The sequence below is a fragment of the Dufourea novaeangliae genome, unplaced genomic scaffold, assembly GCF_001272555.1.
Source record: "Dufourea novaeangliae isolate 0120121106 unplaced genomic scaffold, ASM127255v1 scaffold75, whole genome shotgun sequence".
NCBI classification, from domain to species: domain Eukaryota; kingdom Metazoa; phylum Arthropoda; class Insecta; order Hymenoptera; family Halictidae; genus Dufourea; species Dufourea novaeangliae.
The window spans coordinates 138,973-162,786 of NW_015373946.1; the positions used below are offsets into that span (position 1 = coordinate 138,973).

General features: G+C 45.5%; 3 protein-coding genes across 4 annotated transcripts in view; 1 reads left to right on the top strand and 2 right to left on the bottom strand.

Annotated features, from left to right (window-relative positions):
- Nucleotides 1–811: 811 nt before the first annotated feature.
- On the top strand, nt 812–3,036 carry LOC107186071 (WD repeat-containing protein 46). The gene is made up of 6 exons (XM_015573869.1): nt 812–978; nt 1,064–1,752; nt 1,835–2,151; nt 2,231–2,555; nt 2,640–2,753; nt 2,823–3,036. Exons 1-6 carry the CDS (start codon nt 966–968, stop codon nt 2,928–2,930), a joined length of 1,566 nt encoding a protein of 521 aa, XP_015429355.1. The 5' UTR covers nt 812–965; the 3' UTR covers nt 2,931–3,036.
- A 21-nt stretch (nt 3,037–3,057) lies between these two features.
- On the bottom strand, nt 3,058–11,562 carry LOC107186070 (spectrin alpha chain). Its single transcript, XM_015573867.1, has 7 exons — nt 11,510–11,562; nt 11,155–11,385; nt 10,851–11,082; nt 7,122–10,738; nt 3,765–6,726; nt 3,512–3,678; nt 3,058–3,436 (listed from the first exon to the last, which is right to left on the bottom strand). The coding sequence occupies exons 2-7, from the start codon at nt 11,302–11,304 to the stop codon at nt 3,308–3,310; spliced, it is 7,257 nt and encodes a 2,418-aa protein (XP_015429353.1). The 5' UTR covers nt 11,305–11,385; nt 11,510–11,562; the 3' UTR covers nt 3,058–3,307.
- A 4,210-nt stretch (nt 11,563–15,772) lies between these two features.
- The window catches only part of LOC107186042 (ecdysone-induced protein 74EF), a 115,552-nt gene continuing 107,510 nt past the window's right edge, over nt 15,773–23,814 (bottom strand). For both annotated transcript variants that reach the window (XM_015573838.1, XM_015573837.1), the window contains exon 7: nt 15,773–16,471. In XM_015573838.1, coding sequence (XP_015429324.1) covers nt 15,921–16,471 — 551 coding nt within the window. In that variant the 3' untranslated portion in view covers nt 15,773–15,920. The remainder of the gene's footprint in view (nt 16,472–23,814) is intronic.

Sequence of the window (23,814 nt, forward strand, 5' to 3'; positions counted from 1 at the left end):
CTTAAATCCTACTTATCTATATGATTTTACAATATGCTTGTAATGATAATTATATAAATTGTTGTTACTACATGTGGATTACGGGACAATGAACGGTAATGAAATGGCTTGCGTCAGTACACGTTTGAAAGTGATCCTTTATCGCTGTTGCTCGTACAACTCTCGAGCTCGGTTGAATGTTGCTCGTGCAACTGTCGACATCTGACTGACACTTGTGCGTGGATCCGTGAGCAAATTATATAGTAACCCCAGCAACCATGGCAGTTTCTGCAGATACTACTAGAGCCCAAGTTTAAAAGACGTAGGCAGTAGTTAGTTTCTGTAGTAAGCCAGGGACCCCGTGTGGTGAGATTGTGGGGTCGTAGAACCCACGTTGGAGGCGCCAGGGACCCCGTGTAGTGAGATCGCGGGGTCATAGAACCCCCGGTGGAGGCGTCAGAGACCCCGCGCGGTGAGTTCGTGGGGTCACAGAACTCCGGCAGTTGGCGCCACAGACCCTGTGTGGTTGGAGCGTGGGGTCATGGAACCCCCGGTGGAGACGCCAGTGACACCGCGTGTGTGTAAAACTGGTTCATTCAACCACCGTGCATGCGTAAGAGGCCCCGCGTGTGTCGGATGTACACCCACGAGCAAACTCGGCTTTCAGTAGGAGAAAAAGTGACGTAGGATAAGGGCCTCCTACCACTTGGTAAAATGCATGGTAATTTGTTATAAATTTGAGATACTTCCAAATTCAAAACGGGTAGTTTCCTATATTATTCCAGAATTGGCCGCTTGGTGCAGCACTTGCCCGGGGCACTCTCATCTCTCATTTCCCTTTTGATATAAGGGTTACATTGTTACATACCTACCTGAAAGGCACATTGACGATCAGCCACGTGTTTGTGGTTAGGGAGATAACATAAATAAACTTTATTATATTGAAATAATGTTACAGGTTTGAGGACCGAAGTTATCACAGCATAATGAAGCGCACAAGTAACTCTTAAATTATATGATTTACATTTATTTAATCTGCGGTGTGCTTAGGATAATCGTTTTTAAACAAATTTTATATTTACAGGAGACAAATATCGTGGGAGACCACCCATCAGCCCAGAGAAATTAGCTAAACATTCTAAAGGCTTAGGGATTAACTTGAAGACAAAAGCATCCAGAATAAAGAATAAAGTACAAATACAGAAGTTAACAAAAAAAGAAAAGATTATAAAACGTACGATAAAAGATACCGCTCGAGCGGAGTTACTTTTGACCGAAGAATATGGTTGTTTGGAAGCCGACGCAGGCGAAGTAACAACGGGATTCAAGCAGAAACAGATTGTAGATAATGTAGACATAACCAGTGCAACTAAGCACTTTACATTAAGGCTAGACTTTGGTCCTTATTATGTGAAGTATACAAGGAATGGTAGGCATTTAGTTTTGGGTGGAAAAAAAGGACATGTAGCTGCTTTAGATTGGGTTACAAAGAAATTAGCCTGTGAGATGAATGTAATGGAATCAGTGCACGATGTATGTTGGTTACATGTAGAAACAATGTTTGCTGTGGCACAAAAAGAATGGGTATACATTTATGATAACGAGGGAATTGAATTACATTGTATGAAGCAAATGCACAAAGTTAACAAATTGGAATTCTTACCATATCACTTCTTACTTGCCAGTGGCTCTAGAGAGGGTTATTTGACTTGGCTTGATGTTTCTATAGGAAAAATTGTTAATTCCTATAATGCTAAATTGGGAAATTTACAAGTAAGGTTATATAATACATATAATGTTATATAATATATAATACATAAACATTACACAGATAGAGTAATGAATTATTTTGCAGACAATGACTCAAAATCCAAGTAATGCAGTACTCTGTGTGGGTAATTCCAAAGGAGTAGTTTCTATGTGGTCACCAAATAATAAGGAACCGCTAGCAAAAATGTTGTGCCATACTCAAGCTATAAATGCTTGTGCGGTTCATCCATATGGAACTTATATGGCTACAAGTTGTCCAGCTAGATTTGTGAAGATTTGGGATGTCAGGCAATTGACAGGCCCAGTGTATAATTATCGTACACACTCTCCTGTTCAGCAGCTGTCTTACAGCCAGTGTGGTCAGTTGGCAATGGCAATGGGGAATATAGTAGAAGTATATAGGTGAATATATACATAGTAATCTTTCTGTATGTAATGGTTACAGGAAATTCTTTATAAACATTTTAATCTTTGTAATCAGACCTTCAGCGGATGAAATAAAACCGTATATGCGGCACAAGGCAGATTGGACCGTAACTAGTATGCAGTTTTGTCCATTCGAAGACGTCCTAGGTATCGGTACGACGAGAGGAGTATCCTCTCTTCTGATACCTGGAAGCGGTGAAGCTAATTTTGATGCCTTGGAAAGCAATCCGTTCCAGACTAAGAGACAACGACGCGAGGCTGAAGTTAAGGCTCTTCTAGATAAGATTCAGCCTGAGCTCATTACTTTAGATTCAGTTGCCATAACAGAGGTAGATGTGCCTAGTTTGAAGGATAAAATAGAAGCAAAGAAGAATCTTTTGGTAAGTGTTAATTAGAATGAAATTACTCGGATTAAAAATACCATGACAAACTATTAATATATCATTTGTGTACTGTGTTTGCAGTATCTTAAACCAAAGGATGTAGACTTTAAACCACGCAGAACAAAAGCTAAAGGAAAGGGAGGAACAGCTAAAGTGATTAAAACTAAAAAGATTCTGAAAGACTTGAACCGAAGAGTGAGTGTTCGTTATAATGCTCATTATGTATATGTGTATATTGTAAATATTAAATATCAATTATTTCAGGAACATATCGATATTGTACGAAAGGCAGATGTATTGTCGGATGTGAAGAAGATAGAACCTACGAGGGATTATGGAGTATTAAACAGATTCGTATCAAAATCAAGATAACACATATTACTGATATTATACTAGTTAAGACGCATTGTATATGTGTGTAGATTTGTCTATTTCTAATTAAATCTTTTTCTTTTTAATAAAGTATATGAATTGCGTAGCTCAGTATTGTAGAGTTCTACTTAAAATGCTTGATTTATTTCGTGAGATAATTAATTCATAGATACTTCATATATTGATACAAAGATCAAACTAGAAAATGCGTGCTATAAATAAAATCAAGATTCCTGATGTATAATATCCAAGATCGGTTACATGTACGTTGTGTTAAAGTAGCAAGGTGTTTAATAAAATGAGTAAGCGTCTTACGTTTCTGCTGCTATAATTTAATCATCGTTGTAGTAAAAAGAGAATAATTTATGTAACTGGAATTAATTCTGGAAAAGAGTGCGAGTAAAATCAATATAATCTAATGCCCCTGTGATTGGACGTTCTGTCTTCGGGTCCACGTACGGTTTCATACGGGCAACGCAATAATCGGCCATCTCCTTGGTAAGGTTCTGGGAAGTAAATGTATCGTACGTAAATAATAATTACATGAACAAGTAAAACAATCTGTTCAGATCTATACTTACAGCATACAATTCCTCCTTCGTAACATATGGCCGATCTGCGGCTGTAATAGCACGGAAAGCATTCTCAATTTCTTCGGAACTTTGGACATTTTCGGTTTCCTTACTGATCATAAATGCCATGTATTCTTGCAACGACACATAGCCGTCTCTGTTGGGATCCACGATATCTGAAAACAATAAAACAAACGATATCACTAAACCCTTGCTTAATGTAAAAACGTAGAAAAATAAAATGAGAATAAAAATAACAAACCAAGGATATTTTCGAATTCCGGATCTGGCTGGCCTTCCTCCACCATCGGTAGATCATACCCAAGTGCCCTCAGACAAGACTTGAATTCTTGATGGTTTAGACGTCCACTCTTGTCTTTGTCGAAATGTTTAAACATCATGGAGAATTCTTTGAGGGCATCTTCCGAGACACCTGACTGGTTGCGTGCCTGTATCTGTTGTTCCAAGTTGTGTTGCATACGCATTCCCAGCTGATCCAACTGATCCCATTGCTGTGCTAATCCTACGGTACTGTGCTCTGTATACCGGTTATCCAGAATTAAGTGTTCCTCCAGAATTGCACCTAGATCTTCTATCTTCTTTAAGTCTTGACGACGCGCACGGACCTCTTGTGTCTTCCTCTTCGTAGCTTCCAGCTGTTGTTCCAATGATCCCGATCCTTCCATCATAGATGTCCTAGTTTCTGCCAGCCACTGGTGGAACGCATTGGCGTGCTTGGCGAACTCTTTGCGAAGTTTGTCATTCTCTTCTTGCCGTTCAGCCTCTTTCACGAGTTCCACGTCCCGTTCTTTTATTATTTTCTGCAGGTTTCGCCATGTATCTTCCAATGCTTCCATTGTGAACCACGTGTACGGATTGGGGCCGACATTGAAGCCTTTGATCTGTCTGTCGAGAGCAGCCAGGGCATCGAAGTCGGCTTCGGCGGATGATAAGCTCGTTTGGAAATACGCGTGAGCCTCTCTTAAAGCTCGAATTTCCTCGATGCTGTTGCAACGAACAGGGTCGGTCAAGTCTTCCTCGGCGTTTTCGAACCACGAATTAAAAGCGGATGCCTTCTTGGCGAACGTCAAATACAGCTCTTCGATCTGTCTGAATTGATCCTGCATCCTCAACAGACGTTGCTTCCTTGCATCGGAATCGGCCAAAAGTTTCTGCCAACGAGCAATCACATCGGCATGACGTTTCTGAATGCTAGGCGTCTGGTCGTGTCCAGACTCTACAAGCATCTCCTTCAACGAAGTGATATTCTGAATTCCTTCGTGTTCGAACGCGTGTAGACCTGCGTCGAAGGTCTCCTGTTTGGTCAAAAGTGTCTGAACGGTGGACAAATCGCGACCAAATTCCTCCGAACGCACATGGGTCTCTTTGTCAGCGATCCAGGACTCAACGACATCGGCCTTCCACATGAATTGCAGATAAGCAGAATTGTCGTTGAGTCTGGTCTTCCTTCTGGCTGCAAGAGCGCCGAGCTGTTCCAATTTGTTACGAAGCTGGGCGCATCTTTGACCAATAGCGTCGGCACGATGATTTCCAGCTTTGATCAAAGTCTCGCCAGCTTCGCAGATGTCCTTGCAACGTTCACCGTGGGCAGCAAAATCGGTTTCAAACGCGTCGTGCTTCTTCAGTAAACCTTGCACAGCCGCCATAGTGTCGCCATAATCTTCAACGGACAGCAGTTGCTGCTTCTCCGTGATCCAAGCTTCCTCTTCTTCGACCTTGGCCAGGAATTGCTGATACGTCAATGATTCGTCCAACTTTTGCCCTCTATTGGCGGCTAATTGTTTCAGTTCGGCCCATGCCTGATTCAATAACTTCAGACGTTGCTCTATCTCGGGCACGCCGAGATTCGAAACGTCCATCAGTTTTTCTCCGGCTTCCTGGACAGCCTGTATAGCAGGCTCGTGGCTGCCGAGTTCGGACTCCAATCTCTTGTGCTTTTTCTTCAGGTTCTGAACACCGGTCAAATCACGGCCATAATCATCGGAGCCGACCAAGAGTTTTTTCTCCTTGATCCAAGATTCCTCGTCGGCAATATCTCTGAAGAACTGATGCAAAGTGTTGGCTTCATTGAGTCTGGCTTGTCTGTGAGCGGCCAGATTACGGATTCTTTCGTAGCGTTCGTTTATGCTCTGTCGTTTCTCTTGGATGCCGGCTGCGTCGAATTGGCCGCTTTCTATCAGCGAATCCGCCTGAGCATTCATGTCCTTGATCCTTTCCTCATGCGCCTGAATATCGGCTTCCACCAATTGATGTTTCTTCATCAGGTTCTGTACAGAGGCCAGATCTTTACCCGCATCCTCGGAGGTAAGTAAACTCTCCACTTCACCGAGCCAGAAATCGAGATCCTTCACCGCGGCGATGTATGTGCGTTGTTTGTTCGCCTCCTTTAGCTTCATAGACTTCTCTGTTGTTTTCTGGGTAAGGTACTCCCACTGGTCGGCGATCGAAGCGAGCCTCTTCTGAACAGCATCCTCGGAACCTGCACACTGGTGTTTCTCTATTAGATTACCACCCATGGCGAGAACAGATTGAATCCTGTCGGCGTTCGCTGCCAACTCGGCCTCGAACGCTTGATGTTTCTGATGCTTGGACTGAATATTCGCTGGGTCTTTGTAATTCTCTTCGGTAGCCAATTGCAGTTTTTCAGCGATCCAATTCTCCATTTCATCGGCGTCTCGCGAGAACTGCTGCAGCGTCTGGGATTCGCCCAATTTCGAGCGTTTCTCGATAAGGGCATCCTTAAGGTGCTTCCAACGATCGAGGACTTGGCAACGTCTATCATCGATCGGCTTCGCGGCATAGTGTTCGGCGGCTATCAACTGATCCGCGAGGGTTTGAAGAGTAGCAATTTTCTCTTCGTGAGACTTGATCGCTTTGTCGAAGTCTTCGTGCTTTTTGATGAGAGCTTCGACATTGTCGCTACTGTCCACGGTGTCCGCGCTGCTCAAGAACGCTTCCCTGGCGCTCATCCAGTTCTCGGCCTGTTCGCAGTCCCTGCAGAATAGCTGCAATTCCAGATTCTGGTCAAGTTGCATACGCCTTTGGATCCAGGCTTTCTCCAGTTCTTGTCTTGCTTCGGACATGGATTCCAACTTCTCCTGAATCTCAACGCTGGCATAGTGACTCGACTGTAGAAGTTGCTGGCCGAAAAGTTCGAACGCTTGGAAGGTACCCGCTCTGGCGTCGATCTCCATTCGATGTTCCTACAACACAAAAGAATAACGATTTATGCGAACCGTTCGAACAAGTCAATGGAACACCGCACACACATGTTCTGCATATATTTCAACCCATTCGATAATAGACACTACGACTAAGCAGCGGAAAATATAGCGATCGCGCTATGAGAAGCAAAGAGAATTGTTCCAAGTGTTAATAGAGGCGTAACTGTAATTAATCGTATAAATATATACTCAGAGGCGAAACGTCGCACATTGTTCGATTCATGCTCAAACACATTGATACCTCTGGAAGTATGCCGTATCGTGCGTCTATCTCTGCTCTGTGATTCTATAATTTAAATTACTCGTGAACGATCGTTCGATCGGGGAGCTTTTGAAAATATCCATAAATGCTTCGGCTGAACTGAAACACCTACCTGATGACGATCCAGTAAAGCTTCAGCACCGGTGCAATCGGACGCCAACTCTTCGGAAGCCACCAGACCCATCATTGAATTGATCCAAGCCATTAGATCTCTGTAATCGCTGAGGAAACGTTGCAGATCATAAGAATCTAACAATTTCTCCTTTCTGCTGTTGGCCTTCGCCGTCAGCTGAGTCCATTCCTCGTTTATCTCATTCTGTTTGGCATAGGTCTGCTCCGCGGTCTCGGGATGGCTTAGCATCAGACGATTCGCTGTCTCGTCCAACTGCTTGATCTTATCGCCCAGAGCAGCCAGATCTCGCTCGAGACCTTCGTGTTTCCGTTGCAGTGCTTGCACGCTACGTAAATCCTTTCCGAGGTCGTCGTTATTCAGAGCCGCATCTTTCTCGCGAATCCAGTCCTTGGTCTCGTCGACATCACGATGGAAGCGTTGCACTTCGTGAGCGGAGCCCAACTGATTCGCACGCTCAGCGGTAAGAGTCTGCAGGCTGGTCCACTTTTCATTCAGGTCTTGAATCTGCGTTTGAATTTTCAAAGCCGCCTCTGTTTGTCCCAAGCTCATCAGCTGTACAGCGATCTCGTTCATCTCGGCCAGTCGGACCTCATTTGCCTTCAAATCCGCTTGGAAGTCGTCGAACTTCTTCTGCATGACCTCCACCTGCTCCAGGTCCTCACCAACATCCTGAACCTGTGCATGATTCTCTTTGTCCTTGATCCATGTGGCCAATTCGGCAGCTTCTCGAACGAGCACGTAAGCCTTCGCTGTTTCGTTCAACTTGTTCTGTCGTTCGCGCGCGAGTCTCAAAAGATCATCGTATTGACCTTCGATCTGCGCCTGCCTGGCTGCTATTGAACTCTGTTCTCGGGCCAGGTTCTGCTGAGACGCACTGAGTCCCGCTTCAGGTTCGACCCTCTTCACGTATGCAGCTGGAACGAAGCCCTGACGATCGTTCACCTCGACCTTCCACCAGTCCTTGTTGTTGGAGTTCAGCAAAGTCAACGTATCGCCTTTCTTCATGGACACTTCTCTCGGGGATTTCTCGGTGTAATCGTAGAGAGCAACGACGCATTCTTTGCCGGTAATATCAACAGTGGGAGTTTCCTGTTGACGGCAGGACTGAGCCTGTTCCTTTAGCGCAGCTATGGTACTTGCAAAAGCCTCTAAATCGCTGACCAACGCTTCGTGTTTCTTCAAAAGTGCTTCAGAGCTGTCCTCGTCCTTTCCGTAGTCAGCGTTCATCACGATGGGTCTCTTCTCCTTCATCCAAGATTCGGCTTCGTTCGCGTCCGCGAAGTACTGGTGCGCTTGAAGAGAATCGTCCAGATCAGTTTTACGCTGTCGAGCTTTCTCTTTCAGCTGTCCCCAATGTTCGTCCAGAGCGGCCAAACGTTGACTGATCTCTTCGGCGGCAAAATGGCCTTCCTGGAGCATCGTTGCTCCCGCTTGGCATACAGCTGCCACGCGCGGCTCGTGGTTATTGATTTCAGCCAGTACAGCCTGATGTTTCTTCTGCAAGTTTTGAACACCGATGAGATCACGACCACGATTGGTGGATGCTGCCACGGGTTCCTTCTCGCGAATCCAAGCTTCTTCGTCCTCGATGTCGCGGAACAATTGCTGTACTTGCAAAGAGTCGAGGAGTCGTTGTTTACGGATGCTCATCGGCCGTTGCAAAGCGGCGTATCGAGCCTGTAGCTGATCCTGCTTGACTTTGATGTTGTTGGCGTCGAAGTGACCAGATTTTACAAACTGTTCGGCAACCTGGGCGATACTGTCGATTCTGTCGGAGTGAGAGGCAACGTCAGCTTCCAATAACGCGTGTTTCTTTTGAAGATTTTGCACGCTGGTCAAGTCTTTACCGTAATCCTCCGACATCAGTTGTCCTTCGACCTCTGACAGCCATAACTCGATATCTTCGACGGTGCGATTGAATTGCTGTTGTTGAGATGCTTCCTGTAATTTTGCTCCCTTCTTCTCGGTTGCGTGTGTCAGACAGTCCCAAAGCATCATGATCTCGTCGGTACGGGTTCGAATTCGGTCGCTGGCGTAATGGCCGCTCTCGATAAGTTCCTGACCGGTTGCCACCATCTCTTCCATACGTGTTCGGTTGGCATTCAATTCTTGCTCGAAATTCTGATGCTTCTGCACCTTACCGTTCAAATTAGTGGGGTCCAAATAGCTGTCGTCGGTGGCAAATTTCAATTTCTCGTTAACCCAACCCTTAGTTTCGTCGCAGTCCCGCTCGAATTGCTGCAGCTTGTACGCATCCTCCAAACGACGTCTTCTCTGAGCCGATTTCTCCAAGAGGACTGCGCGTCTTTCCAACAAGAACTGACGTCTCTGCGCTACATCATCCGCCGCGTAATGTTCTCCTTCTATCAGCGTACCGGCAAACTCATCCAATATCTTGATCTTGTCTTCTTGAGCTGCAAGCGACTTGTCAAAATCTTCGTGCTTCTTAATCAGAGCTTCCACGCTGTCGAGGGAATCACCCAGATCCTCGTTTGCTAGAAAAGCTTCTTGCTTGGCCATCCATGCGTCTGCCTGTTCCGTGTCTCTGTAGAATAACTGCAAGTCCACACACTGTTCGTACAAGATTCTTCTTTTCTCCCAGAGGCTCAACAGAGACTGTTTATCTTCCGCCAAAGAATTCAATTTTCTAGCTACTTCTTCAGCAGCATAATGTTTCTTCTCGAGGAGTTTATTACCGGCTAATGTAGTCGCATCAAAGCTATCGGCTCTAGCGTCGATTTCACCCTTGTGTTCCTGATGTCTGTCAACAAGGGCTTCTGCACCAGCTACATCTTTAGCCAATTCATCCGCGGATATAATCGCCCGCATGTCATTCATCCATGAAACCAAGTCTCTATAATCAGCCAAGAATCTGTGCAAATAATAAGATTCGTCCAGCTTCAAACGTCGTTCTTTAGCTTTTGCAGTAAGGCTCTCCCATGATTGTAAAATTTCTGCACGCTTAGCTTGAATCTGTTTCGAATGATCGGCCTGATGAATAGCTGCCAGACGATCGGCTTCAGTTCCTAGAGAATATACTTTGTCTTCCAATGCTGCCAAATCGCGTTCTATGCCCTCGTGTTTCCTCTGCAGTGTTTGTACGCTGGCAAGATCTCGACCAAAGTCGTCCGAAGACAGAACAACATCCTTCTCGGCGATCCAAGCCATTGTTTCATCCGCGTCTCGATTAAATCTTTGAATCTCATGTGCTCCAAAGAGTTTTTCTTGTCTCAGCACAGCCAGCTGTTTAAGTCTTTGCCAGGATTCGTTAAGCTCCTCTTTTCTACGTAGAATGGTATCTCGCTCGGGATGACCATCCAGGAGAAGTTTGTCTGCCAGCTCATTTACTTCGGTCACTCTATATTCTTGGCTAGCCATATCCTTTTGAAATTCGTCAAATTTTCTTTGTAGTACTTCAACATGTTCCAGATCATGTCCAAATTCATCGGTTGTTACAAATGCTTCTTTATCATGAATCCAAAACATTACTTCGTCGCAATGTCTAAGAAACTGCACAAGTACTAGGGCCTGTTGCAATTTCAGACCCTTGTCCGCCAATCTGGACAGCAGCAACTCCCACAAACGATGAAGCTCCTCTGTAAGAACACAATGGAATGCCAATGAAATACACTGCGTTCAGTGGAAATCACAGATGGTAGTCAAAACACAATTTAACAAGGGACAATAAATTATAATGTATGAATTCACCTAATCTTTTACGAATCACGTCACTAGCAAAGTGATGCTGAGCTATCATCTCGGAGCCTGTGTTATCAAGTGACACTATAGCATTTGAATGAGCTGCCACTTCTGCCTCGAATGCTTGATGTTTTTGTATCTTTGCTTGAAGATTTGTTGGATCCTTGTAACTTTCGTCCGAAGCTGCTTGCAATTTCTCGTAAATCCATCCTTCGAGTTCGTCTGCATCTCGCTTAAAATACTGTCAACAAACAAATTTCGTTAAACAATGCACGAAATCAGCAACGAAAAACTGTACAATTAAAGAACGAACCTGAAAGCGACGGGAGTCCTCGAGCTTGTCTCTCTTGTTACGAGCTTCTGCTTTGAAATTCGCGTATCGACCCAATACTTGTTCTCTCCTCTCCTGAATGTCTTCTGGATTTTCCAGAATTTTCACTTCTTTCGGCGTAATCTGATCCATCTTGAGAGCTATTTACCGTTTGATGTTTGTAGAACAATCAGTTTCGTCCAAAATGGCCACGGGGAGTGGCAAAGTTGATCGCTGTGAAATCAATAACAATAGCCTAAATACTACTGTTTGTTCATTGATGTCTCTTAATAATTATTGATCTACACCACTTCGTCTTGATTATTTCTACACGAAACAGCACAAAAGCGACACGTACTTGTCACAATTTTTTTCAACAGCTGAGACAATGACATCCACACTTCTTCCTGGTTCGATACTGACTGCGGACTTCTACGTGTATAACAAGCGGGAGGAGTACTTTCTCCTGAATCCGTGCTAGCTATTGGTCGATTGCTCGAGCGTTCAGCCAATCGGACGCCCTCTTAAGAGGCGCGCGCTTTATCAATTGAGTTCATGTATAAGCGTTACGTCATCGTGGCATCATCATCTTTATAAGGAACTACCAAAAGCGGATAGGAATTTAAAGTGTTCCGACTTTATCCGTGATTTATATCTTATGTACAGATAATGTGTTTACGATTCGATTTTTTCATTTCTTCCATGCGTTTTACTTAATCATGAAGGTTTTATTCTCCTTTATAGGTCACTAAATGGTAGGGAAATGGTAATATTTATGATACAGTAATCTTTTATTAAATTTCACCTACAAACAACGAATCACAGAACGTTACATTAGAGTTCCTTACGTCAAACCATCGTGTTTTCGTATTATTTTACAGGTAAATAATCATAGATTTATCCCTATTACAGTAAAGTCTTATTTGTTAAAATATCTTGTAGCGTAGTCGATCGTAATGTAATATGTAAATTTAATTCACCTAAAAATAGGATTTTTCTTGTTGCAGTGTCATCGTTCATTGTTTATAAGTGGATGTTATCGTGTATAGAAGTGGTACTATTCATAGGTACTTGCTTTTTTGTCCATTGTACTCTGATGTATTTCCTTGTGTTTCTATCTCTCTCAATCTCTCTATCTTTCGCGCTCGCGTTCTTTCGCTCTCTCTCTCTCTCTCTCTCTCTCTCTCTCTCTCTCTCTCTCTCTCTCTCTCTCTCTTTTTATATCTTACATAATTTTTGTATTCTTTTAATATATATCTTTCGTCTAATACGCGTATGTAAAGAATGCGATATGAAAAAAGTCTTTGTGTACCAAAAATTGTTTCTGAATTTCTCTTACTTTTTTTTTTTTAATTTTTCTTCGCGCTTTTCGTTTGTTCGTTACTCTTGACAGAAAAAAATTAAAAAATTCTATGCCGACGAAGGGGGTTCTGGGGGATATACGAGGGGGGCGGCAGGGGGGGTGGATGGATGAGTGGGGAGTTACGTGAGGTTCCTTTAAGTACTCTGGACAAAGTCGATGGTATTTCATTTTACGATACAAATTGCTAGAACTTCTTTTTTTTCATTAATATGTTTTCTTTGTTAGAAGGCAACACGTCTTTGTTAATTACGAGAAGGCAATTCGCTTTGTATCATCGGTATGTCTGACGTCCCAACGCATATTTCTCCTGGACTCTCAACAACGCGCGTAATAATTTCATGTAACTTTTATAATATGCTTCTTTCTTTCGTTCTCTTGATGTGGCAGAAAAATGCACGGGACCGTTTACAGGCATTATTGGCAGCACTTGATCGTTTTTTTCATTCATCATTATTTCTTTCTCCACAATTAATATTCGTCTTCTTCTTCTTCCGTTCTATCTTATTATTACTATTATTATTATTATTAATATTATTATTTCTTCACTGTGTTTCCTTATCTTCTTCATCGAAATGTTTTGGAGGTATGATCTCGTCGAAGGACCAAGGTGTTTCAGAGAGCAAACCGTACTCCTCTCTCCAGAAAAAAAATAATAAAACAAAACCAACTATCTCACTAGGCTCTCTTTCTATCTTCCGCGCGTTCTTTCTCTCGGCTGTCCCTCTCTCTCCTGTTTCTCTTTTGTTTCTTCATCCCTCGTGTTCACGACCGTTAACCAACGCGTAATGGTTCTTCCTAAGTATTATTTCTCAACGAATCTTTTTTTATGTACAAAAACTTATCGACTATAGGATACGCTTGCACTCGTACGTCACGTCCTCCGGGCGGCGGAGAGGATTTTGGGGGCGGTGAGGAAGTGCATGTGGGCCGTCAATAAATTAAATTTCACTCTAACTTATCGAGTTTCGAACGCCCCACACACACATGCGCACGCTCGCACGCACACGCGCACACACACACACACATTTCGAAAACTTTATGCTCGGAATAATGCGACCAGACATTTTGCAACTATCTGCGTAACCGCGTGGCGCTTAACAATTTTTCTCATAATATAACCAACGTTTTGAAATATATATTTATATATATGTATAGTATTTGGAAGTTGTACACCCGAATGTATATTGCTCGCAAGTTCGTCCGCTCTATTGGTGCACCACTTCGTACAGCTCAACTGTGCGGGTGATGGGAGAGTGGACCACGTTCTTAATTAATTTTTTCCATTAGGGGATATCGTGCGCGCACGCAAACGCGTGTGTGTGTGTGTGTGTCTGGCCGCATTACGTGTGGAACACAGACCTGTCCCAGAGATGTTCCGGCCAGTAACGCATTGTTCCTCGTTTTTGTTTTTCTCCAAACAGTGTAAGGGTGGTGATGTGCACCCACGGGGACAGGTCTGATCTTTTTCGACCTACATATACCCATCCTGTCACGCGGTACTACAAAAATGATGAATGCGTTCGCGACAATGATTTTGACTTCGTAGTCTACAAAACATGATCTCTCAGACGTTCTTAGGTATATATATATGTATATTTTTATATGTATTTTTGACGGTTCTGGGTATAAATAGGTAAAACGGTACGATGTCTCTGGATTTTCATGAGCGTAACAGTGTGCGTTAGAAGACGTCGAGGCTCCGAGCACAGACGCGATCGAATCTCGAAATCGCCCGTTTGGCTCTCGACGTCGAGGTATATAAAAAGACAAGGAATAATGATGAATACGATTCACGATTACCGAACGAGACGGTTCGGTCCTTTGCCTCCCCCATTTCGAAAGGAAACAGAGACATTGTACGTGGACGCGCGCCTAAACTTCCTCGTGCACCGACGTGACGAAAAGAAAATCTCATAGAGACACATTAACTCGCTCCATTTACTACATAACATACAATATATATTCATATAATATATATATATATATAATATTCAATAATATATATACTAAAGGTGTACTTTATATATACAGAGATATATAATGTCTGTTTTCAATAATCTTTTTTTTATGAATTAGTAACACTAGCTTGCTAAATAACATTCTTGGACCTCATGTGTATAGCCAGCACCTTTACGTTGTTGAACCCTCAGCTCGAACAGAAGAGTCGCCCTTTTCGCTTATATTTAAAAAAATATAGTGTGTACGTGTGAATTGAGTGTGAGTGTTTGAGAGTGTGGGATGTTTTCTGTCTATGTGACACGTGTGTGTATGTCTGTCTGTCTGCTGCGCTTGTGTGTAAACCCTCCCTGAGCTCGCTTCATCGTTTCCGTTTTATCCTTTCCTCCGTTTCCAAATCTTTTCACAGCCCTCGTATTTCGTTTCGTATTTATTTTTGTTTATTCTCCGTCTTTTTTTTTTCTTTAAAAAAAAAAACATTCCACTTCGCGTGTGTGTTACGTATGTGTATGTCTCGATTCCACTCTTTTTTTTCTCTTTCTTCTCGTATTTCCCGCTCGACGACGCGATATATATATATATATAACAAAAATTTCTCCATCCATGTTTTGTTGTTGTTGTCTCTAGGTAACATACATAATCCGTCTAATATACAATAAATAATTTATCGCGCTCTCTCGAATGTACAATTGTTCGCCCTACACATTCCGACTATACGTTTTACCGTTTAAGTAAATTTGTCCATACTAGATTTATCTTTTTCTCTCTCTTGATTAAAATACATTTAATAACACTTGTGCCGTAGCATCCGTTTTCTCTCCGTTTATACCCTTTTACAAACTAAATTTTTTTGTACAAATTTGAACGAGCTCAACGCATTATACATTATATTCATATATACCTTCTTTTTTTCATATATAAACGTTGTAAAGCTTAGTACGATTATCATCGACGCATCGACCGTCGAAAACAAAACAAAAAAAAACCCGAAAAAGAAAGACCAAAAGGAGGACGAAATTTTACGGTAGCACGGATCACGGCTACCGTGCGCGCACCGTTGGCGCATATAGACTGTCGATTCACGTCGATTCGAAACTTTCATCTTCTCGCGACGTTTGCTCACTCGCTCGCTCGCTCGCTCGTTCGCTTGCTTGCGCCTTCCATTAATATGCATTTCTCTCAGCAGGTTCATATATAGACCAATATGATACAGAGGAACAAACGAAGTCAAAGAAAGAGAGGGCGTACGATCGGTTTAGATCGTCTGAGGGGTGTGCCAGCTCGGCACATCGTCATCGTGGTGGCAGGAAGAGCTACTGATGCTCGACGGTGCGATCAAACAGCAACGAACGATCGCGGCGGCGGCGGCGGCGGCGCGAAATCCCGAACGAGCCTTGTCCCGTACAGCTCGTCTCCTCTCGTGCTGCTCCAACGGGGCCCGGGCCCAATCTCACGCGCCGGTGCAATCGATTTCGATGATGTCCTTCGGCACGTCCACGAACTGATAGACCAGCCTCTGTCCGTCGACCTTCGCCAGGATGCCGCGCTGGTAATAGTAACGCAACGCTCGGCCCATCGTCTCGTAGTTCATGTCCGGTTTGTTTTTGTGCAGTCCCCAGAGTCGCGAGACCGCCTTGCTGTCAACCAGCTTGAACACGCCCCGTTCGCGGTTCGTCCATTTGATATACCGTGGACAGTATTCCCGGTCCTGGAGCAACTTCAACAGAAACTCCCACAAGTACGTGGTCGAGCCCTCGCGAGATTTTCTCTTCACGGCGGCCCCGTCCCCTTGACGAGGTTTCTTCAGTTTGTTCTTCTTCGTTCGCGGCGGGAAGCCCAGCTCCAACAGGTACAGATCGTCGGAGACCGAGCTGGTCGCCGCTTGAATCACGCTTGTCGGTACACCGCCGTGTCCCCTTGGCGGGCTCGGTGTGCACGGGGTTGCGAACTGACCGCCGCTCGCGTACATCGAGTTCACGTAACTGCTGTAACTCTCGGATACTGGAAACAAAGAAACGAGAGAATTCGTTTAGTATCGCAACGGTTTCGATCGGATTTAAGGAGGCAGCTTGTAGCGTGCCGGTTTGTTACGGGCGAGGAGTTATCGACGGAAGTCGATGAAGTGTTTATATATGTATATGTATATATACATATACGGGAGAGGGGGTTTGTGCTTTTTCTTTGCCACATGTAATTACTGACCGCGTGTATACGTACATACGGTCGTTAATCGACCGGGCATTTAAATTGTTAATTGTAACCCGGCGAGACAGCGTTCACGTTTCGCGCGACGCTCGTCAGATGGCGCCACCGTGTATGCTGGCATTAAAGGGTAATGTAGATCATCGTGGGATATTAATTACAGGGATGAATCCCGGTTATTATATTTTTCACCATTGAAGTATGGAGCGGAGTCTCGTTATCCACGACGGACGAATGGAATTTAGTGCGATGCAACCTCAAGTATTTTATACCCGCGCGCGTTAATCAAAGTCAATTTACCGTGTGGATAATTCTCTGTATAGATTGGATTTGAATTACATCCTTACATCCTATCCTGTTTTTGCTCCGATACGCGCTATTTTTAACGAGACACTTGTAAAGCCTCGGGAAATTCTACGCTGTAAAAGAAATTCTAAGCTTCGTGTTCTTTAATTTTTGCATTCGCGAGTTACCAAAACCTCGAGCGACTTACGTACTATATACCGGGAACACGTTTTTGTTTTTAAACTCGACGATAATAAAAAAAGACTCGCGGCTCTAGATCGCATAGAATCGAGGTACACACGAATCGCTATTGTCCGGTTGTTTCTGTATATCCTTTGTGTTCCCTAATGCTCTATTATACAGAGTGTCATGTGACTGGTGGTACAACCGAGTAGGGGTTGATTCTATGTGAAAAAATAAGTCGAAAATGTACAACAAAATTCTTACATTTGAGGCTTTGTTTTCGAGAGAATCGACTTTGAAAATTACACGCGTGTATTCATCCTACGGTAGTAAGTAGAAACGGCATGCAATGAACAGACGCGCCAGTCAAGTCCCATTCAATTGCACGCGTATTCAATAGATCTTCGAAGTACCTTTTCTCAAAAACAAAGTCTCAACCGAAGAAAGTTTATTCTATATTTTCGATTTACTTTTTTCACGTAGAATTACCCCCTCTCAGGGTTGTACCACCAGTTATACGAGTGTATGTTCGGTTACCATGCAGATCGGTGCAGCTTAGCGAGTCTGACCGACACAGGGATTGACACTTACTGCGACAAAGTCTGACAATCAGGTATGTATTCCACTTAACCGCCTGTCTCGCAATAATCCCGGACATCTGATCGCCATTGTATTTTACGGTTAGTCGTCTCCTGTCTACCCAGCCAGAAAATCCTGCCCGATTCGTTACGCCTTTCGGACGTCTCTCTCACAGAGATAAATCTCCTCGAAACTCTGTTATTCGTCCGAGGCTAGCCGACGTGGTGGCATCTTAAGTATACACCGTATTCATCCGTGCAATGAACTATTAATAGCTCTGTCCGCAGAGCCATCGCTGCCGGCGCTTTGCCGTTTCTGTCACGGAATGATTGATTGCTTCGGAACAGAACTCCCGATAACGTTTTTTTTTTTTTTAATTTTTCCTTTTTTTTTCATTCCCTCCGCCACCGATCGATCTCGCGCTCCCCGGTGACTTCTTGGCGGCACTATACACGTGTCCCGTCGAGAATCGGATAGACGATCTACGGAACACACTGGGCAGGCCATCGTTTACGCACTCACGGGCCGGGGGAAGTTATTCTCGCGTTGGGCACACGAGAAACAACGACGACGACGACAACGACGACCCTGACGTCGTACGCCCATACGGACGCGAAATAATAACCCGCAGCGGCGGATTCGAGCGTACACCGGTAGCGTCTTCCCATGATCATGGGCGTAACGTAGAAGTCGATTGGGATTTTCAAAAGCGATTCCTTCTCGCTGGATAAGTGGTCCAGTTAATCCCCAATTTATTTACGACCTAGACCGTTCCCCTTTCGATCCTAGCGATGTTCAACTATGACTCGTGCGCGCGCACGTTTTCTAGCGATGAAAGTTAACAACGGCGTCTCGTGGAATCGCGGTCGGTGTTCCGCGAAAAGAAGGAACTCCTGGGAGGATGCCTCGAAATAGAAAGTATTCGTACGCCACTGGTCGTGTGGCGGGTCCCCGTCACATGTGTGTGTGTCCGCGCGAGCGCTGTGCGAAGAAGGAGAAGAGTGTGTAGTTGGCAGCCAGCCGGGGTAAAGAGACGAAGAGAGGGTTAAGCGGAGCCAAATGAAGGGGGCAGCAGCAGCAGCAGCAGCAGCACGAGATGGTAGAGAAGAGCAAGGGGAACCTTGCGCGAAGCACGTCGTGATGGAGAGTGAGAGACAGAGAGAGAGAACGGAAAAAGCGCGAACGGAGAAGGAGAGGGAAAACAAAAGGGGTAGGGGAACTCTGGCTGCAGTATGATAGAGGACTGACCCGAGCCAAGGTTGCACGGGTGACGCCATCAAGCTACTAGTGCATAATAGCGCCGCCTCGTTCGGAGGCCGCCGCGACTGCGCTAAAATCGGAACTCGTTCTACCCTCCTCCTCCTCCTCCTTCCTCCACCTTCCTCCACCCTTCACATACCCAGTGTTGTCGAGCGTCACTCTCTCTTTCTCTCTCTTTCGCCACCACACGTCGTTCACCACGTATATGTATGTAGTTCCGTAGAGGTACCGCGGCGGTTTAACGGCGATTCCTTCTCTTCTCTCTATTCGAGAAGCTTTTCTCTGCTTCCGAGCAGCCGGTACATAGGTATACCGGGTGAGGAAACGGCACGTAAAAAAGCAAAATTGCGTGAGAGAGAGAAAGAGAGAGAAAAGGACGGAGCGAACGAGAGAGATAGGCGGACAAAAAGACGGGAAGGCAGGGAACCGAATTCTCGAGGAGCTTCTAAAAATAAAGAGAACGCGCTCCGTTGTTCTTCTCAGAGATCCCTGTGTATGTGTGTGTGTTGTGCATTGACGATAGAACAGAGAGAACAGAGAGACGTCGGAATAGAGATATGTAGGGGGAGAACGATAGGGGTAAAAGAGAAAGATAGAGAAAGGGAGAGGGGTAAGGAAAGAAGACAGAGGAAAAGGGGCAAGGGAGAGAAAGAGACGGAACGAGAGTGGATTCCGAGAGCAAAAGAGCACGAAGAGAAACAGCTGGAGCGGATCGTGTTTACGCGCCGTATGACTGGCTAGATGAGTCAATCGTAGACCCGTTGTCTAGGAGCCGGTTGGTGGGGGAGCCACTACTTCACTGACCTATACCACAGAGACGTCGTATAGCAGCGAAGGGAGAGACCGCTAGAGACGACGACGATGCGCATCGCGCACGCATGACTGTTCCCAGTGACGCATATATAAGACCTCTCTACACACCACCGTTCCTTCTCTATCCTTGCATAGATACAAACCGTCGAACGGAGACAGACAGACAGGTGGTAGAAAGAGACGCCTGGCGCTATGACGATTTTCTATTGACGCTCGATACGTTTGCGCAATAGAAATGCCAAGCTGGAGGAAACTGTTACGAGATCTCGGACTCGCGACCGCGATTAACAAGTTTTATGCCGTATACCTAACATTCTCCTGTCGAGACACACTTGAATGCCTGATGATCGAATGGTATTCTACGATACTGTTTCGTCGTTGTTCCACCGACTTCGGATAGAAAGGTGATTCCACGACGAAAACGAAGATCAAACGAACAAGTGGCTTTAGCGCCTCAATGCTTTCGTCGACGACACGGTACATCTTCTTCCTTGATACCAGCGACAGGAAGTTTAGGCGCAAACAGCCCGATAACCAGTCGATAGTTAAAAATACGTACAACAGAGGAACACAGGCCCGGTGGAGTAGAGCGTGGCTTCGGGGAGTTATACGCGGAGCCGTTGTACCTCCCCGTTTATTTTGCGAGAGAATTTCGCGCTAGCCTCGCGGCCGGAAGTACAAGTATAGCGAGAAAGGGGAGGGGGGATAGAGAGCGAGAGAGAAAGAGAGAGAGAAGGAAGCGGGAGGAGATGATCTTCCTTGGTGGGGGTATCCAGGAACGTACGAATCGGAGTGGTGGGAAGAACGGGATAAAAAGACCTACTATACACACTGAAAGTGAACACGACAGAGAAGAGTCTCTTTGTAGAAAACGGATTCTCGCGTACGATCGCCGGTCGCAGGAATCGCTTCGAATATTCGATACCACGGTGAAGAGTCACATGTCTATTCCACGATTTCGATGAATCTCGTTTAACTTCCAAAATTGTATTTAGAGGAAACACGATGCTCCAAAAAAAAAAAACGAACCCACGTCCGTTCTTCCGTGGGTTAATCGAGAGAAACATTCCATGCATATTTTTCCCGATGGTAATTCGTGACACCCTGTATCCATTTTATCAATCGTAAAAAGTCAAAGTGACAGCGGATCGGCGGTAATATTATCTTTTTCCGCGCGCCGACAGCAAAAATACACTCGTGGCCAATACCATAAGTGCTGATACAAGCCCGACGCGAGAGGCAACAAGAAAAAAAAAGAAAACAGTCGGTAGAGAGAGGAGAGAAACGCGATAGATACACACACCGTGGACGATGACGTTAATAGCCGTGAACCCGTGTCGTTTAACGGCGACGCCTCTGTACACCGAGTGCCATTATCGCGGACTCCGTACGGCCTGTCCAATTGGAGCTTCAGATACCACACAGAGGAGTTATCACGTCGCGATTTGCCTTGGCGAGAGGAGTTACACGCTGTACTCAATAAACGCACCGTTATTTCTTCCCGAGACAAACGACACGCTCGATATCGCGGTCGTGTGTAAACATTGTTTCGCCGAAATTCGATCGTGACATACCGAGGCAACAGCGAAATAACGAAATTTCATCGCGAAACTTCGCCGAATCTTTGGAAGATTCATGTTCTCGAAAAATAATTGTCTCTACGCCCCGCGGGATTCAGAACATAAGCAACAAAAAATGGCCACATCAACGTTAAAATACGGATTTTTCGATCGGCCATGCCTACTAGCTCCCACACGACACACGATCGACGAAAAAGTAACGCGCGCGCACGCCTGCACGCTACTATAGTATTATATACACACAATCGTGTAAGACGAGTTCTCACGTACCAGGACTTCGAGGCGGAATTCCGCGTGCACCTAAGTGCACGAATGACCCTCAACCCGTCGAGGGGCGGAGGAGGAAGAGGAGCAAGAGACGGCGGCGGTAGTGGAAAAGAGGGGGCGGCGGAAGAAGGATGGAGTGACACGGCGCGAAGAGAAAAGGCACCGAAAGTGTTCGGTATATACGGTATAAACAAAGCGGTCGTGTGGATGCGGTCTTGGCCATGTGTACCATACAACTATCTGTGTATAGATATACACGTATATGGGCCACGATATAGGTTTTTAGAGTCGCGGTGTATAGCGGTACGAATGCATACTCAAGGTTTGGACATGCGTGTGTGTGCGATGTATCTGCGCTGCGAGAACGAAGAAGGAAGGAAGAAGGCGAAAAAGGTGATAGAGGACAAAGATGGGTTCGCCAACGTGGTGACGATGATGGTGTATGTGTGTCGATGGAACAGCGTGTGGTAGCGCGCAGAGAGCGAGAGGCAACGGCAGCGAGCGCGGTTCGGCGGGTGGAGTGGGTAGGAGGAGGAAGAAGAGGACGAGGGAGGAGGGGAGGGGAGATGAGAGAGGATGAGGTCGAGAGAAGGGGAGAGTTGACCTTCAGCTGCGCCGGGAAAGTCAGGCAGTCACTGACCGACAGACTAACTTAACTACTCTATCCTTCTCCTCCTTCTCTCTTCTCTCCACCTCCATTCGCGGCCGGCTAGTCCGATGCACCGTGTTGCACACACACACACACACACACACACAGTCACGTCTAATCTCTTGCTGTCTCGCTCGTACCCGGCTGCTATATCGACGACGGCGGCCTTATATACTGAGCGTCGTTGTCTCTCTCTCTCTTTCTTTCGTCGCGTTCCTTCTGCATCCCTCTTCGCCCCCAACCACTACACCGCGATGTGGTTCTCCTCGGGAGTATGTACGTACGTGTTCTCTGCTGTCTCTTTCGTTCTCCCCACCCCCCTCCTTTTTTTCTCTTTTCCTCGTTAGACCCAGACCTCCATCCCGGGCCTATTATGTTACCCTACTGCCTCGGGATACTATCTTTAACCCCGAAACCCGTTCAAATTGCGCGAGCCGCTTTGCAGCCGCGCGCACGTGTACTGTACCGAACCGTCTACTACGTCCGTTCGTCTCTACTCCCTTTCGCTTCCCTTTCCACTGTACCCGGAAAAGGGATAAGGAGATAAACGTGCACCGTGGTGGAGGGGGAAGAATAAGGGAAACGATGTTGCCTTGCGTATAAGGAATCAACTAACATACTCGTGTATATGTATGTACCTACTCCCAAAATTGTGTCCTGAAGCTTTTCCGTCCGTGTCGGTTCGTCGTCGAGCTCCGCTGGGCCGAGACACAGAGCCAGCGGTGGAACCAACACGCCTCGAGACGAAAGTATTTAAAACGAAACGGGTCTGTATGCACATAGAGTACGGGCACTTAGCGCACGCGTGTTCCCAAAAGCTTTTCACTTTCCTTCGAACGAAGGACGCTCTCCGTGCTAAACGTGTTCTCCTCTGTTTCCTGGGATTCTCGAAGAAAGATCATCGTTCTTCGATCGCGAGAGGGAGACGCGTGAATTCGAAAAAAAAAATTGTTCTTGTCGATTGCAATAGACACCCGTGGGCGGGAACGCATTATATGTCTCGGCTGTTTTCTGTGTGTTGTTCCTCGAAGCGGTTGGATGGAGAAGGAAGAACGGAGAGGGGCGAGAGAAAGAGAGAAAAGGAACGAGCACCGTGTGCTTCTTCTTCCAGGTCTGTTCGAACCTAACGAAAAGAACGAGATTTACGTCCGGGGCTCTCGAGGTGGTTTTTCTACGCGTCCACCTTGGCTGCCTATAAAACGTACGTCAAACGTGTGGGCTTCGTGATTCTCCGACGATATACCTATCTTCCTTCCACCCTTGCAAAACCACTCTCTGTCTTTCTCGCCTTCTTCTCTGGTAAACGGAAATGCTAGCGAAAAAATGGCGACCGACGATATCCCCCACTATAGACACACGATCGAGGATAGCAGATAAAGGATGAGTGTGTATTTTGGAAATTTCCTCGAAAGCACGACGATCAGAACAAACGAAAACGATATTCTCTCTCGTGATGTATATGTATATCCTTGGATTGGAGGTATGTAGGATCGCGAGCCCGTGCACCGCCAGGATACGTTTCTTAG